This window comes from Micrasema longulum, unplaced genomic scaffold (assembly GCF_059751315.1).
Source record: "Micrasema longulum isolate JH-2025_06_02 unplaced genomic scaffold, ASM5975131v1 h1tg000780l, whole genome shotgun sequence".
Classification (NCBI taxonomy): domain Eukaryota; kingdom Metazoa; phylum Arthropoda; class Insecta; order Trichoptera; family Brachycentridae; genus Micrasema; species Micrasema longulum.
In genome coordinates, this window is record NW_028277973.1 from 282,844 (window position 1) to 301,288 (window position 18,445).

Consider the following 18,445-nt stretch of genomic DNA (forward strand, 5'->3'; position numbering starts at 1 on the left):
TCTAAAAAATAATGAATTATAGGATTCCATAAGCCGACTTACAACCAGTTTAGCGGAACTGACTGTGGTTGTAAGTCGACAGTTATTGTAGTGGTAATGCACGCACACTAGTAAAACAATAAATATCTGACCATATCTTTAATTTAAGAATTTAAAAAAAAAAAATAAATAGCAATTTTAACATTGTCAAAACTTTTTTTAATTGGCTAAGGCAACCCCATCCTAACAACCTAACAAGGATGATTTGTGCCATATGGTAAATGTTTAAAAAATAAATTTAAATATATTTCAGTTTAAAATTTTATATAATTTAAAACAATAAATTTAGACAAGTGCAAAACTACTTCTGGGGATAAGACTGACAAGGCACGAGATGAATTTAAGGGAAGGTTTTGTTTAGTGTACAAAGGATATGCATCCCGAATGGGGCATCCAAACAACGCGTGGTCTATGCATTACTCGTCAAAGCCACTCACATCGAGGAATGTCCACAATCTTGATTTTAAACAAATGTTTATTTACAATACAGGAGCCAATCCTCAGTTTGAATATTGGGGACGATTCTTTTAGACAATTTGTAGGCATGATACTAGGGAGAGGTTCAGATGAAATTTTTTGTATCGAATTCCTTTGTTTGAATTTGAGGTTTGTCAAAATCATTCCAACCAAAACTGTCTTTTGATCTGACTGAGTTGGTCGCGATTTTGTGTGTTCAAATTCCATTGAGCGAGGTCGCAACTTCATCAGCCATTTCATTTACCAAGATTCCATGGTGTGACAGTACCCAAGCAATCATTACCTGCCTTCCGCCATTCATAAGATCGAGGAGGTCTTCTTTTATAGAGCATATTATTTGGTTGTCAAGAGAATCTGGGTGGCTTTCCAGAGATCAATTGAATGGAGCTAAGGGTGTCTGAAAGTATATTTACTTTTTGATGAACCAGATTTTTACATAACTTTAGAGCTTTATTTAGAGTATAACATTCGGCCGTAAATACTGAAGAGGGGCTAGGAAATGGGAGTTGATGTAAATGGCCAGTTTGGGAGATGACTACAGAACAGAATTGAAGTCAGATCAGGGTTTTTGAACCCGTCAGTAAAAATTTGAAGATGATTGAGAACTAACAATTTAATTAAATAATTGATTGGTAACTGTGAGCGAATCCCAAGAATATTTCCGTAGGCTTATATTAAGGACGCAATTTGGTTCAAATGTAACGGCTTTATATGGAATTGAACACAAGGGAAGATTTTTTGTGTTTTTGGTTGGGAGATTCTTAGAAATAATAGAGTCAAAACTTCTTCAGAACATTGCCAACACTTTATTTTATTGAAAAATCAATGTAGTACTAAAAAAAAAACAAATTAGTCAATGTTTTTTAGGGAAAAAGTAATAAAACAACCATAGAGGACCAATTATAAAAAATCACCTCGTTGGAGGTTGGCAACACTGGTTTTGTACAATTTCGCAACCTCTTTAACTGCCCCATTAAATATAATGCTTTCAAACAGGACCCCTATATTATAAGTAAAAAATACTGTAAAATTTTTGAAACACGCTAATGATTCAAATACTTTGATATATCATTTACAAGAATACTTCTAAAGTAATTATCATCTTCCGTGATTGTTTCCATGATGTCAAAGTGGTCCATCTTGTCTCTAATCTCGAAATGGATGTTTTCCACTTTGCCACTCTCCATGAGCATATCGTAGAAGTCTCTCGACTGCTTTTTGAAGGTGTAGCTGTCGTCTTCTCCAGCGAGGATGTAGAGACGGAAGGAGAAATCCGACAGGTGGTAATAGTTGTCGAAATGAGGGGATAGCTGTTTGGCGTCTTCCAGTTTTAGGTTGAGGCAGTCGTTGACGGATGTGTGGATGATGCTAGTCAGGTCGTAAATCCCGGAGACGAGGATAGCCCCCTTTAGCTGGTCCATGTTGGGTACGGAGGTGATAAATGACTCGTTGCTGAGCATCTTGGCTATCAGGTGAGCTCCAGCAGAATGGCCGGCAAAGTAAACTCCCCTGTAACAAAAGGTCACAGTTATTTATGATTTTTTAAACCTATTCTTAGGGTACTATCACTCGGCAGGAATAACGGATTTAACCTACTCTACAAATAAAAGATTTTTTAAAGATTCTCCTAGTGTTTATGTAAGCCCTTTTTATGAATATTTTCATTCATTATTTTCGTTTGAAAAATAAGGTATTTCGAAAACGATCGTTTCGTAAATTGGTAATAAATTTTGTCACAGAAGTTCACGAGTAATGCATTCGTTTTAATGTTGGTAATGCCACAGGCCGCAGAAAGAAATATAAGGAGAGTTGTCTATGCATATTATCTTAAGCCCCCCTTTACCCACTCCACACTCCAGTTCCAGGTACCGACGGATGAAAGTAAAAACGGATTACATCTTACATATTTCTTTTATTATTTTATGGTTTTCAATCTCTTCTAAATGAATTCAATTTATCATGAAAATTATAAATCACAACTCATAACGTTTGATAATCGACAGGACGCCATAAATGTAAACAAACAACAAATAGAAAAAGGAAGCTATATACAATACTCTATAAAATCCATAGACATTGATGAAAAAAAATCCGATGAAGTCACAAATTGTTAGTTTTTGGCACCATTCAAATTACTAAAATTTAATCCTTCATATCTCCCTTATTTCTTAACAGATTTTAATAAGAATAGTACCGATCGGCTTGTGAATTTTTAGATTAATTTATTAGCTAATAAAAAATCCATGATAATTGCCCATTGGTTACCGACGAAGATACTTAGAATTTTCATACAAATATACACATTTTTGTTCATAAATATCGATTTCACTTTATACCGATGATGATAGTGTTTGTAATCGCGGCACAGGTCTTTAAAGAGCCCGGCTACTGTGTGGCTGTGGCAGTTTTGGAGGTGAGGCTCAGCCTCACTAAAAAATCATACTCCACATGTTGACAATGCAGCGTGTTAAATAAAAAAATATATCATACTAAAAACAACCCAATTCCCTTGTCCAAAGTACAGTTTTTTGCAACGCGCGTTAAATCCGCATGACATTATCAGTCTAGTCGCAGTCCTTCAGACAACACGTGCTGCAAGCAAAAGCCATCTTCATTTATTATATATACAGGGTGTTCTTTAAACCCTGTCACATCCGAAACCACAATGATCAGTATGAACAAGAAGACATATTGATACATTAAAATATTTTTTTAGAACGACTAAAATCATAAAAAATAAAATATAGAAAAAAAACAAATGGTTGCTCACTTCTGCTGGGGAGAAACGAGAAGGGGGGAGTCTGATTTGCACGGCTGCGCCCCCCTCGCTTCTCCCCTGCAGAAGTAAGCAACCACCTGTTTTTTTTCTATATTTTATTTTTGAAGATTTTAGTCGTTCTAAAAAAATATTTTAATGTGCCAATATGTCTTCTTTTAACTGTTTTTTTTTTAAATTTAGTAACATACTATCGGTAATCAATATTGATTATTTAAGTCTAGCAGTAATGGAGTATAAAATATATTGTAGCTTCACTAGGAATATCGAACTAAAACCGCTACTGCTCTGTGGAGGGTGAGAGTTCTCATTTTGCTAAATCTCCCCCTCCAAGCCGCGATCCATAAAGAATCGGGCTATTAGGAGCCGAGCTCTCTAACATCTTCAGGTTTAACCAGCGGTGCCCCGACAATGCAGCTTCTTTTATGATTTAATGCATCGTATTCGTGTAGAATGTGTATAGGTGTTTCCTCATCTGCATTGCAAAATCTACATCTTGGAAGTTTCAGAAAGGTTCATACTAGTGAGGTATTTATTATATGGGATAACCCTCGATTGATTTCGGCTGAGCTTTATTAGGTCGAAAGCAAACCTTTGCGAGTACCTTTTTATTAGTTCCTTTGCGTAGTGCTAACCAGGTACTGAGATGACTATTTAAATGTTTATTTTCTCATCTTTTATCTTCTTATCTTTTAACTTGTAATTAGGATATCTGATTAAATTGGACGATTGATATGGAATGTTTCCTGGAAGCTACATTATTTTGATGAAATTATATAAAATGACAACTTATGACTGAAATCTCCATGATACCAAAACGCATACCTTTTAATATTGTTCTCAACTCACTTTGATTTCCGTTTCTCGGCGTAGTCAAACACGAACCTAGCCGCTCTCTCAATTTGCTGAACGATATCAAATAGTGTCACTTTGGGACACAGATCGTATCCCACAATGACGGTCTTTATTCCCGACTTGTAGAGGGGCCCAGCGGGGTACCGAGACTGCGGCCGAGAGAGTTCTTGCCAGTAGCCCCCGTGGACGAATACCAAGATTGGAGCATCTGAAAAAATCATCTGAATAGAAACTTCGCTTCCTCTAATTTCATACATTTAGGGCATATTTTTGTTCATTTTACGCTGGTGTCTCTCGGAACAGAACCTCGGCGTAAAACTGACATAAACCCAGTAATTATAGTGGACGTAAGCATGCATGCCGCCGATTGCGATTTTTTTTTTACAAAACACTCAGTTTATCCTGAAGATGGCTCCTGCAATGGCAGCCAATACTTCGAAACGAATCCAACTTACACCCAAAAAAGATTCATATTTATAACAGCAACCGTAAAAACCCACGAACCCATTTAATCTACGCACCTATATAAAAAAGTATTTTGTTTTTGGCAATTGAAGGGAAAAAAAATAAACTTACTGTTCTGCAGAATAGTATGAGAGTAATTTTGAGAAAAAATAAATACACTAGAATAAAGTTGATGCTGAAACACGCAAAAATTATGACACCACGTCAACTAATATATTTTAATGTAATGTTTTTTGTTCATAAAATGATTGATGGTTATACCTCAAAAGAGTTGACTCAAAAGGTTTTTTCTAATCAATGTGAACATGTATATAAAACAATAAATAAACATGAAGTAAGACTACCATTTCGTAGGAAAACAAATACACAGAACTCGTTGATGCACCGAGCTGTACAGTTATATTATAAGGAAATACCATTAGAAATAAGAGAGCAAAAAAATATTATTTCATTTAAATATCAGTTAAAAAAACATGTGTTTAGCAGATAAGTTAGTTTTTAAAAAGTAATCTTATTCGTGTTAGCTTTATAGAAGTTTGCTTTTTAAGTGTATGTTTATTGTTTAGAAATGTTAATAATTAGTATATGTTTTAATAATAATTAGATATAAGTTAAAATTAGGACATTCATTCATTCATTCATGTTTGTACTATTTTAAGACAAAAAAAAAAAAGGTTCCAGTGTTCATTAAAGATTATTCACTATCATATCATATTATGTATATGCCAAGTAAGTAAAAGAGTGATGTAGGGAACATTAAAAATGAATATCATAATTATATTATGCATTCTAAAATAAGTGTTCAAATTTTTTTTAATTAACTTTTTGTAGCGTATAATTATTTCAAAACCGCGTAATCGGTTTACTTAGGCACTTACAGGGTTGGGTGGAAGGGGTAAGCCAAACAAAGTATTTTATTTATTTTATGGTCACCCACTCAGTTATATTGTTAATTTAAAGTATGCATGATCGAAATATTGTCAAGTTATGACAAAATGTATCGGCTTACCTTCAGGTAAATCAGTTCCAAGTATATCCAGTTTTTGATTATCTGTATCGCCATAGGGAATATCTAGTTCAAATTCTAGTTGCGTCAGGATCTCACAGCTCACTAAAATCATAACTTTATTTTTGTGTGTATATATTTAATCAAACATAATAATTATAAAAGGAAATATACATTATAATTTGCTCTCCACCAGAAGGACAATTGCTGACATCACTCTAATGCACACAGTGATATGCACCATAATAGATTGCCCAAAATTACTGCCCCTGATAAACTTTCCTGTACCCCCAAGGACCACCAGACTCCGACACATGTTCCAGTGCGAGCAAAATAGTCAAACTTTACCCACCATTCTCCCCTCCCCTGGTGAGCATCCACAGAGCAGCTAATAGTTATGCTGAGCTATTGGAGTTGCTCCACACCACTCCTGCTGCTATCGAATGAGCTATCCTATCCATCGAATGACCATCCCCTCAATTCTCCCCTTTTTAATGTGTTTCTCTTTTCATCTTTACTTTATTTCCCTTTCCTATTTTTTAGAATGAATTACATGTTAAGTGTAAAAGTTATGATTTTCTTTTTGTTATTTTCTATAATACTTTATGTACTTTTCACTGAATATTGTAAGAGCCCTCTGGGCGTTTATTAAATAAAAAAATATTTGGCCGTATTTGAATTTTCGAAATTTCAGTGATGGGGTTTGGTCGTGAGTCGTGACCAACATTGTCACTGGTGCGAGATCAAACAAATTTTTATGTTATATTTAAGTGAAAGCAGGGGTTGTCAATCATGATTTTGTATAATTATGGAATAAACGATTCAATTAATTAATAAATCAATTGGGCTCTTGGCCTCATAGAGTTAGGGATGCATTTTTTTTTTGTAATATGTATGAATAAAGTTTAAAAAATTATATTGCATTTCCATAAGAGACATCGATCTATTAATTATACACAGTTCTGCTCTCTAATGAAGAACATCACTTCACTGTCCTAAGACCAAAGCTCTTTTAATTTTTTCATTCTGCGTGCTGTGATAGATTTCCGGTTTACGGAAAGCCAATTCACCAATCAGCAGAACTCACCGAAGAAAACTTGCGATGTCACACGCAGAGTAATTTTAAAACTTTTGAAAATCATAGCGCTGATAATACTGTACATAATTTATTTTTTTAAATTTTAGCTTAGTTTGATAGTCTAAATAAAAAAAACCACTGAACTTCTTCATTCTTGTTATATCTGATAATTATGACATGGCGTCAGGACTAAACAAGTATTGAAGACACCGAGGACGATAGCAGGCAGAACTAGCAGGGAACACCAGAATAAGAGAGGTGTGAGGCTCAGGACATTGTGAGATGGAGTAGACAGCAAAGGAAGGACTGTTACGGTCATGTCCAAAGAATGGACACCACCAGACTCCCTTATATTGTACTACATCAGCCTCACGGAATTCATCCTTGTCAAAGACCTCCCAGAAGATGGTCGGACGTAGCAAGGAAGAAGATATGTGATATACTGAACAGTTTATAAATAGAAAGTTGTAACTTAAATAAAAAATAGAGTGTTTGAATGTTTAATAAGGTGATACTGCCTGTCGGTGAATTATTTCTATGAATTTTTTTTGTTACACACATAAGCAAAATTTATTCAAGATTTGAATGGACGGTACCTATTCGAAACAAGATTATCAATAAAGAAAATAAAACAATATTTTTTAATAACAAATTTTATTAAAATAACATGATTAGAGTGAAAGTAGCATTACGAGTGTTTTATACTTCGTTCTGTGAGGTAATCTAATAGTTTTAATGGATCGATGGACATAAAGATTTCCTCTTTGCAAACGGGTTCAGTCTTAACAATTGTCGAAACAGATTCCTGCTTCACCTTCTGCTCGTACATATCACTGTACAGCTTGTACGCATTTTTTATTTCTTTACAAACTCGCATGCTTCTCTCTTTAATCGGGTCGATTCTTGCAAAACCTTCCATGAGCTTTTCCGCGATGGAAAAAAGATCTTCCAAATCTTTTGTTTTCATTTCTTTTAATTCGCCAGCTTCGTCGTCGCTTGTTTCATCATGCTCCTCGGAATTTTCATCCAAATCAAATTCTTGTTTTGTTTCTCGGTGCGATTTAAGGAAATTTGTTATTTCAGGTATGGTCCATTCGCTTATATTTGATTTCTTGGCCAAATTGACGATTTCCATAATCTGTTCAGAAGGCGATGCGACTTCCTTGAAATTGACAACAGCTTCATTCCAGATTTTGTGCCACAACCCGTTGATCGTGTTCTGGGGTATTTCTTCCCAAGCCTCGGAGATGTTTTCTATCGCATTCATAATGTCATAACCATTCCAATATTTATGCATCTGTTTGGGAATTATTTGTTGTTTTAATTTAGTAAGCTGTATTCGCAAATAGTGTGCCCTGAAAATATCGAGGACTCCCTGATTCATCGGCTGTATTTTTTTCATCGCTTCCGATGGGTAGTAAACTACTTTTATATTTTGATAAAGCCCGTCCAGATTTGGCGGGTGATTACAACACGTTTCTAAGACAACTAACGCTTTGTTTTGTATTTTTTTCTGCGAGCAATAAGTCTCCAGTGCGGGTTTAAAGTAGTTTAGAAACCAGTCTTGGAACAGTACCGGTGTGACTCGAGATCTCCTGTTAGCTAGCCATACAACAGGCAGTCGGGTTTTCGCAAATCCTCTGAGTTCCGGCGGATTTTCCGAGTGATAAACTAGCGCAGGTTTGAGTTTAAAATCTCCTGCGGCATTAGCCCCCATGACAAGCGCCACGCGGCTATTCGCGGATGAGTAATCTAGTAAATGATTGGTCGGCAACCTTTTCCAATAAAAATCTGTCTCGCAGATGTTGAAGACTTGTTTGGAAGTGAAGGATCCTTCTTTTACAGCGTCTTTTAAAGCTTGGAGAGTAGATTCATAAGGTTCTTTTGTTTTTTTAGGTGTACTTAAAAGTTTTGGCGGGGTTTTGAGATGTACTTTTGAGCGTTTTATGAAGTTGTAAAGCCACCCTTTGCTGGCGCTGAATTTGAATTTATTGTGGCACCCATTCGCTTTGGAGATTTCTTCATGAATTGACTTTGCCTTATTCCTAATTTCAGACTGTTTGAGAAGATTTCCTTTCGATACATGTTTGTTTATCCAGATAGTGAGAGCACCCTCCATTTTTAATTTAGTCAGGTATTGTATATTACCGATATTAGTTGATGGGGTTTTAGTGGATGTTTTCTTTGCATGTTCACTAATTTTGTGTCTGTTTTTAATAACAGAGCGTATTGTAGTAACTGGGTACCCGAACTGACTGCTTAATTGAAATGCTCTGATACCAGATTCATACAGTTGAACAATTGCGAACTTTTGTTCCAAAGGAACAAAATTTTTCTTCGGTTTAGAGGCAGACATTTTACGTAAAATGCAAATATAATGTATTAAATTACAGTTTTTATACAATCCGTAATTGATGGGACTTTAAAAAAAATATATATTATTCTTAATGACATATTTCTCACATTTTACTGACGAAAACCGGGTAGTACAAAAAATAAACTTTAAATCGGTTGCGCATCACACAACGTTTGTAAAAGTTGAAAATGTGAATTCAAAACAAATGGCCATGAAATTATTCGTAGATCACATCCATAAAAATTAAATATTTTACTTTTAAAAAATGCACGGTGAGAACCGGCACACAAAATCTAAACAAAAACAAACGTCAAATTTGAACTTCGTTACCGTTTCGTGGTTATGAGTTCATGTTCATGATACTAACTTCATGGTTATCGTTTTACCATAGATTGGAGATAGATTTTATTAACAATAGACATTTTTGATAAATATGAAAAGTATGACTTACTGACATGCGGTTTTTAAAATCAAATGTGTAGGTGCACCATTTTATACTTGAATCTTGTTAATTATGTTCAGTTTACCCTTTTAAAAATACCCACCTTTCTCAGCATGCTGTACGTGATACTGTATAACCTGGTCTCTGTGTGAAAATCGTTTGGACCACATACTAGGGGAAAACTCTTTCTCGAGATTTATTTCACAGTCGGCCGCCATTTTGATCTTAGATTACTGAAAAAAATGTGTATTTTCTTTTTAAAAATATGCATAATATATTAGGCATTTATTTTACATTTAAGCTAATTTATTAGTGTCGGCCTCGTGGTGTAGTGGTTAGCGCATTCACCTACCATGCAAGAGGTCTCGGGTTTGATTCCCGACATGGTTGTCATGAAATATTTATTTAAAAAGGTTTTTTTACAAATTTCATCGTCCCTGGATCGGAACGTGAAACGTAAGACTGATCATCTTACTTTCATGTAACAAAAATGATCAAGATATGCTGCGATTTGTATACCTATACAGTTCCCTATGAACCATTAGGTGCGGAAAGGAAATGCTGATGATGACTTTATTAGTAGGTATCCTCCTGTATACTAAAATTCAATAGCGGGGGTGCGTTACTACATAAAGACAGGAAAAAATGACAATCGCTATACTCTTTCTTATCCGTAAAAATTCTTCAGTTTTACATTTGGAGTTTTGAAATATAAAAAAACGCAAGTTTTGAATACAATAAGGAAAATAAATACATCGAAAAATATTATGGGAAAAAAAAGAGTTTTATTTTATTGTGAATTATTATTACCCCAACTTAGAAATTTCAATTGGATAGGTACTAATTTAAATTAATTTTGTATATATATTTAGCACTTTATATACATATACAATATATATATATGTAAGGGCGGGCATATTGCCTGAAGGCAATTTCTTCCTACCTACCCAAACCGTTCAGTTTGAGAAAATTACAAATACATGAACATATTGAATCTTACAATTTTATACAAAAATTTAAAACAAAGATCAACAAAATAAAAATATTTAAAAAAAATAACACTATACTATGAAGAGAGGAGAGGGAAGGGGAAGAAAAGAAGAAGGATCAAGAAACAATTTAATTTTATTTATTTATTTCTTTTATAACATATCATCATCATCATTCCCTTTCCCCATCTAATGGTGCATAGGGCACTGTATTAGTACACCAATCGCAGCGTATCTAGATTTTTTGTTACATGAAGGTTAGATGAACAGTCTTACGCTTCAGGTACCAGTCCATGAACATTTTTTTATTACATTTTAAGAATGATTTTTTGCACCACAGCAGGTCAGGAGGCTCAATTACAGCGGTGAACTACAACACAGAACACCCAGGCTTGAGAAAAATCAAATGTTATTTTTGTGCTCTCACCGGGAATCGAACCCGGAGCCTTCCGTGCGTAAGTCAAGTGTCTTAACCACTACAAGGCCGCCATATAACATATAGTTCACTTTTAACATTTTTATGATATTTGTTTTTTGCCATAAAAAATAATAACACTGGACACATTCACCACGGCGCGGCACCGTACCGCGGCACGGCGCACTATGGAAAATAAAGGTCAGTTTCGGATCAAAAGCCAACAACTCTTTTATTTTTAGAAGTGTGTTAAAAAAAAATATACTTTGGACTGTGTCCAATAATTCCCCCACTATGCCTCACTTTTTCCGCGCGCATTCGTGAAGTCGCCGAGTAATGTTGCACGATGGGAAAAAATATAATTATAACACAAATGTAAGGTAAAAAAAAGCAATCTGTAAATTTCTCTAAAATTTTATTGTGCACGCGGAAACATTGATTGACACTACAGAGTAGATAAGTAAAGGGTCATTTAATAAGAGTAATTGAATTAATGAACTTTAAGCTTAAAATATAAAACAAATTTTATTTGTCATAAAACGGATATTTTAATATCACGTTAAATAATATTTGATGTTTTAAAGATATTGTCGGTCAAATGTCCACGATAGAGTTGTTTCATCCAAGATCCAGTTTTCATTAGTTCTCTCATTAGATGAGCAAAGTAGGGTAAAAAAATTACTACCCTGGCAACACTAACGAAATGTCCATTTTGTTTCTTCGATAATCTGACAGATGGAAAAATAATTCAGTTTTTAAGTAATGCATTTGTTACATACACATTCATTTGCTAGTTACGCATGAAATGTGATTTCATCCTATTTTTTTAAGATCCTAGCAGTATTTCTACACTTTAAAAGGACAAAACACGGCATGGGTAAATTCGAATCAGGAGTTGCGTACTGAGCGACGTCTGCAAAGAAACTAATGGGTCAAAACGTAAACCTACTCATTTATGAGTAGTTTAGTCGCCTTCTGTTTGATGTGCGTATACGATTTCTGGACTATTCTTAATTCTATGCTTAAAGGCTTCAAATTAAATAAATTTTTGAACGATATTTTCAATTTCATACGATGATGACAAATAAAATAAAATGACAAATACCTATCAATAATATCAATAAATGATTCAATAATGAATAACAAACTAATTAAAAAATATTTTTCATAAATGGTCTACATTTGAAACCGCCACAGATAGGTAGCGGTTTTTGGTTTTCTGATTTTTATCACATTTTTCATAATAACTTCGTGATTGGCAAATTTTGGCAGATAATTTTTATAAATGTTTTTTATGAATGCCTACGTAACGCGGCCTATGTCAACTTGGCGGCCCTTCCTGGGGCCTTTCGATATAATTTTAGCATTAATTATTAATTATTAATTACATAATAAAAATAAAATTGAAATAAAGCAAAGATTTGTAGTAACGAGAGTTAAAAGACTATCACAGAGTGTTGATTTTCTCGATTTTTATTCAAATGCCTATAATTAAAAAAATACAAGACTTAGATTTTTTTTACATTTTTCTCACAACTAGCATGACTTATCATCCGTTTCCGGCTTGACGTCAACTTCTGGGACACCCTATTTATAATACTTTATATCCAATCCTCCTAAGTTTATCCTAAGAAATTAATTATGAAAGTGATGAAGTGAACAGATTTAAAATGGTATCCGTAAAAAAAAACAGTTTGTGGGGTTGAAATAAAATGTATTATTTTTACTTAATTTAAAATTCTAACATTATTTTATAGTTTGACTCTTAAACTATTTAAAAAATATATTGAAATGTGTCCGTAGCAACATTGGTAAAAATCACTTATGATATGCCGTTGTTCTACCATTTTGATAATGAAGCCGTATAAATGTTATACTGCCATACTCACTTCGATATTCAATATGCGCTCTAAGTATTAAATTACAATATTGGTAATAATATAGCAACCTAAACTATTAATAACAACATAGACTGGAACCTCTTTTTACATGGGGAATACGTTCCACACAGTACCGTGTAAAAAACTTTTACTAAAAAATAACAATGCTGGATAGGTCCTTGCATAAAAATAAATTAGGCATTAAAAAAAAAGAAATTGTTTGTTTTTTATTGTACCTGTTAGAGATGAAACGGATATCCGCTAACTTTTTGGTATCCGGCCTGATTTTAATTTTACTGCCCTGCCGGATGCCGGATAGTAGCTCAATATCCGGCGGACACCTAATATTCATTTAACTTAGAAAATTTCATGAAATCAACGCCACTAAATTGATCCATTGATATCGACCGTGTTTGAATAAAATTAAGTAAACCTTTTTATTCGAAAAACAGACTTTTCACCATAAAAACGATCGCCAGTGTTCAGAATATACCACAGAAAAAGAATTTAACATAAAGCAAATAAATAATGTTTATAAAAAAATAAATATATATTTTATGGGGTAAACAAACAGAATGTACAAATTTCACCCCAAACCCAAAAAAATGTTTACACTTAAGATATTAATAAAAGTGATGTTAGATAGAACAAGAATGTAAAAGATAAGAAATGAAAAAAATGTTACATATTTAATAATAAAATTAATTGATTATCTTAATATTTCTATGACTTTTGACTGAAATTGTCATAAAAAATATCAACTTCTGTAAATCTCGGGTAGTCGACATGAATAAATATTTTTTTGTTGAACCTTTTTTTCTATTAACACTAACATTACAGTAAGGTGACCAAATAGGAGTACAGTATTCTAGCTGGGGACAAACAAATGTTTTATGAAGTTTTTCATATGTCTCTGCATGTTAAAATGGTTTCGATACCTTCACGATAAGTCCGACCATTTAAATGTTTTTTTCAGGACTGATTCAATATTTATGTAAAAATATAAGTGAAACTACCCAACACCATTATATTTATAATAAATAAACTTATAACCCATATTGATATGCAACACACTAATCGATAAGTAATCATTATTTTTTTGTTTTTAACAATGTGTCGGCCTCGTGGTGTAATGATTAGCGTGTTTGCCTACCATGCAAGAGGTCTTGGGTTCGATTACCGACATGGTTGAATTGAAATTGGCGGCCTCCGTGGTGTAGTGGTCAAGACGCTTGACTCACGCACGGAAGGTTCCGGGTTCGGTTCCCGGTGAGAACACAAACATTAAAATATGATTTTTTCTGAAGCCTGGTTGTTCTGTAATGTAATTCACCACTGTAATTGGGCCTCCTGGCCTATTGTGGTGAAAAAATAAATGAAATGAAATGAAAATGAAATGAAATATTTATTTAAAAGGGTGTTTTCACACTAGAATATTTCATAGTTCCTGGACTGGTATCTGAAGCGTAAGACTGATCATCTTACCTTCATGTAACAAAAAATGATCAAGATACGCTGCGATTTGTTTACCAATGCAGTGCCCTATGCACCATTAGGTGCGGAAAGGGAATAATGATGATGATTTGAGAAATTCTAGTACCGGGATATTATTATTGTTCATTAGACAATGAGCCTGATATCCGGCTTAGGGGCTTGCCGGATATCCCGCATCCGGTATCCGGCTAAACCACTATCCGTTTAACATGACATCAGAATACTTAAAAAATCGAATCAAATATTATTCACCCATACTAATCATATAATCGCCAAGTAAAAGAGCGATGTAGGCATAACGCATTGTTAAATTAAAGTTAAAAAAAAAAAAGATTCAATTTTTGGACAGTGTTATTGAAATCGTGTAAAACGAGGTTCCAGTGTATTATGTTTTTAATTTATTTGTATTATTGAAAATATTTACAAAAAAATATATAGCGATACAGATGAAAAGAAATATAAATAAAATGAGGAAAAAAGCTATAAATATATTTTTACCGTTAAGTTAAGTTACAGTTTTAAGTTATAGAAAAAATCATGTTTATTTTATTTTAATTATTACTTTTTCTCATAAAAAAACACGCAAGTAATAGAATTTATACAATGGTTTCAATATGGCGGTAGAATCGGTAAATACATATATGTATACAGGGTGTTCATTAAACCCTGTCATATCCGAAACCACGGTGATCAGTATGAGCAAGAAGACCTATTAGCACATTAAAATATTTTTTTAGAACAAATAAAATTTAAAAAATTAAAATATAAAAAAAAGCAAATAGTTTCTTACTTCTGCAAGGGTGAAACGAGGAGGGGGTAGGGGGGAGTCTGATCTGCGCCGCGCTCCCCTCACTTCTCCGGTGCAGAAATAAGCAACCATTTGATTTTTGAAATATTTTAATTTTAAAAAAAATCTATGTTCTAAATATTTTTTTAAATATGCCATTATGTCTTCTTGCCTATAGTGATCATCGTGGTTTCGGATGTGACAGGGTTTAAAGAACATCCTGTATATACATACTCAATTACAAGATGAATTCAGAAATCACCCAACAATTTAATTATTACTAAAATACAGATGTCAGCCTCGTCGTGTAGTGGTCAGCGCATTTGCCTACGATGCCATAGGTCTCGGGTTTGATTTCCGACATGGTTGGCATGAAATATTGACTTAAAACGGTGTTTTTACACAAGGATATTTCACAGTCCCTGTACTGACACCTGAAGCGTAGGACTAATTATCTTACCTTACTTATAGAACAGTGCCGCGGATCGGAGTTAATAATGTGTTGGATTTGATTTTAATAACCGTTTTTTCTGTCTCCTGTAAAAAGTTGATTTAGTAGATTGGCGCCATTGGCGGTAATGGACGCCGACGGACGATGTAGAAAAATAACTTTTAAATTGAAAACAATCTTACCGTTTTGTTCCAAATTTAAATTAGTGCCAAGGTCAACTCCTGGAACTCAAGTAGGAAAACACAGTTTTGAGATTTTTAAATGTTACGTTTTTAAAGTAGAAATTAAGAAAGATATTTCAGTCACTAAGCTAACGACGATACTAAAGTTATACGGGATATAAATAAAATATAAGAGAAACGCAGAGTTCAGGGATTTCGTAATCTATATTTGATCGTGTGATATTAATATAATTAGAAGAGCTGTTTCCGCGTATTGATAAAATTGAATAAGACTAGACAAAATAAAATGTCGGTATCACCCTCTGACGTATGTATGACAGCGTGTATAGTAAACCCTATTACATCCGAAACCACAATGATCGGTATGAGGTATGGCCGGTATGGGCAAGAAAACAAATTATTGGCAGGTTAGGTATATACTAGTATGTATATGTAATCTGTGAGTTAGGTTAAGTTAGCAATCAGAGCGATATCATTTCTATTAAATATATATATTTGGTTTTAAACTCAGAGTAATAATGCGTAACCTAGAGAGGAGCCCAAACGTAGGAAAACCATTCTATGACTATTGGGTATTAAGTTAGCTACAGTTCGCAGCAAAACAATGGGCCGTACTGAGGTCGAGAATTGCCAAATGGATATTAATTTGCATTGTAATTACTTTTAAATATGTACCCGTGCATTTATCATTGCAGGGTTATTCCAATCTATTTTTCTATAATTCGCCTGTAGTTATTTTATAAAACTGAAAATACGTGTTTGTGTTTATCTTTTTATTTATTTATTCATTTTATTCACAATATATTTGTGTCATATTTATTGAGACATAAATAACAACTCCATTGAACCAAAGCCCTGTGTTGAGTTTGTTTGTTTGTCCGTCACATCTCCGAAATGGCGAGTCGTAGAGGCCTGAAATTTGGACACGTCATTTTAGATGCGATTTCAAGGTTAACGTTGCTATTTTCGAGTAAAATTTTAATCAACCTCTACTCGATAAAAACTCCAACTTTATATGGATGTCCAGTGCGGCCCTGACATATTGCCTATAATCAACAGTAAAAATAATTTAATTCACCAATTTATCCCCTAAATTGAGAAAAAATAGTATCTGAAGTAAATATGTTGATATAAGGAAAGTTTTTAAGCAACATAATACACGTGTCGGGACAATAAATGCCAAATATCAATGTAAATCGTGGGAAAATATTCCTGTGAAAACTGACTCCTTTAACACGCTCCTACTGCTGCAACCAAACATACTGCAATTCACCATAGTCGATTTTTATTTATTATAACGTAAATATCCAAGTTATTTACAAACAAAGCCAAGCACAGCTACAAAAGCATCCGATCGAACCACTATATTTATGTTGTCAAATAAAACAAAATGGCCACCAATTGGTTGCTAACCAACAAACCAACATCGCTTGCGTTCTATGAAACAAAGTGATAGGGCTTCTCTCTAGGTTACGCATTATTACTCTGAGGTTTTAAACAAAGAAAATATTTGAATTTCAAGACAGATTTTATTTTCAACAATTATTTCTAAAGCACGATCTACAAGCATACAAGCAATGCCGTATAGTTAAATAAATACGCAACAAGCGCGTAATAAATAGAATTTCAATTCGTGGGTAATTACCTTCCGTGACTTCATTATTTTACAGACTTTCATCGCGATCGGACGTGATGCAACCCAGAAATATGCCATCGTGTATGATGATAAAATGCTTTTCCACCCACTGAGGTATAATTAAATAGAGGTGACGCTTCGTAGAACGATATGTTCAAATTATATTCTAAAAATGAGCGCTGCCGCGTCATACTGTATCAATATTGCCGTGCAAAACGTGTAGTTGAGTAAAAAAGCCTTATTGTTTATGCCAGTTTACTGTGAATTCAAAGCTCTCTATGTCGCACCCTTTTTACGCTGCTTCACATTTACTGACCGCTGTGCGTAAAATACTATTTCCCACCAAACCAAACACAAGATAAGTTCCGGAACCTCAGTTGAATGGAACACAAGACGGGTGCACAAAAACAGTAGATATATTACATAGTTTCATTCTTAAATAAAATCAAATTTACGGAATAAGCTGATTTAGGCATGTTTCTAAAGTTTAAAATCGATTCTTATGAAGTATGTTTTGTAATTCGCCACTGTTTTAGGTATTATTGCGATAAATAAATAATATTGTACATTCCACACGCTGCACAAACATTTATTTGCTCAAAGTCAAACTTACCCGTACTAATACCGGCCTAGCAGGTTTCTCCAACAAAATAATATGAAAAAACAAAAGAAAAGCACTGGACTGAAGCAGTTTTAAAATGTTTACATTAACTCTTTGTAAATAATCTGAGATTAAACAAATATATGATAGCGAAAAATTCAATTTACGTCGCTACTCTTTATACAAACTACAAATTATTCAAGTCGTTTCATACAAATATAAAATATCACAATACCTATGTATAGAATATATAATACACTACAAACTTTTTTTAGGTTTCTCATCAGCTCATCAGCTGGATAAAAGGCACTTAATAAAAAACTGTACTCATTTCTCCGGTCGAGATAATAATGTTTTTGAATTTGATATAAGGTGGTTTATTTTGATGTAGAAGTGCCTAATGCCACATTCACATTACTGCACACACGCAAGCGCGTCAAAAGCAAAAACAGAAAATGTTACTAGTTCCAAAAATATTTTTAAAATAATTATATCTTGATCTTTTATTTTCAGAGT

At 33.8% G+C, this 18,445-nt stretch overlaps 1 protein-coding gene across 4 annotated transcripts; it reads right to left on the minus strand.

Annotated features, from left to right (window-relative positions):
• Positions 1–1,299: 1,299 nt before the first annotated feature.
• KFase (kynurenine formamidase) lies at positions 1,300–18,345 on the minus strand. 4 transcript variants are annotated; one of them, XM_088230561.1, is made up of 5 exons: positions 18,196–18,345; positions 9,598–9,727; positions 5,622–5,723; positions 4,142–4,355; positions 1,300–2,025 (listed from the first exon to the last, which is right to left on the minus strand). In XM_088230561.1, exons 2-5 carry the CDS (start codon positions 9,710–9,712, stop codon positions 1,560–1,562), a joined length of 897 nt encoding a protein of 298 aa, XP_088086687.1. In that variant the 5' UTR covers positions 9,713–9,727; positions 18,196–18,345; the 3' UTR covers positions 1,300–1,559. The 4 variants fall into 4 exon arrangements, with proteins under 4 accessions (XP_088086687.1, XP_088086689.1, XP_088086688.1 ...); XM_088230563.1 differs by having other exon boundaries at positions 18,165–18,345; XM_088230562.1 differs by having other exon boundaries at positions 17,942–18,345.
• Between the last annotated feature and the right edge of the window lie 100 nt (positions 18,346–18,445).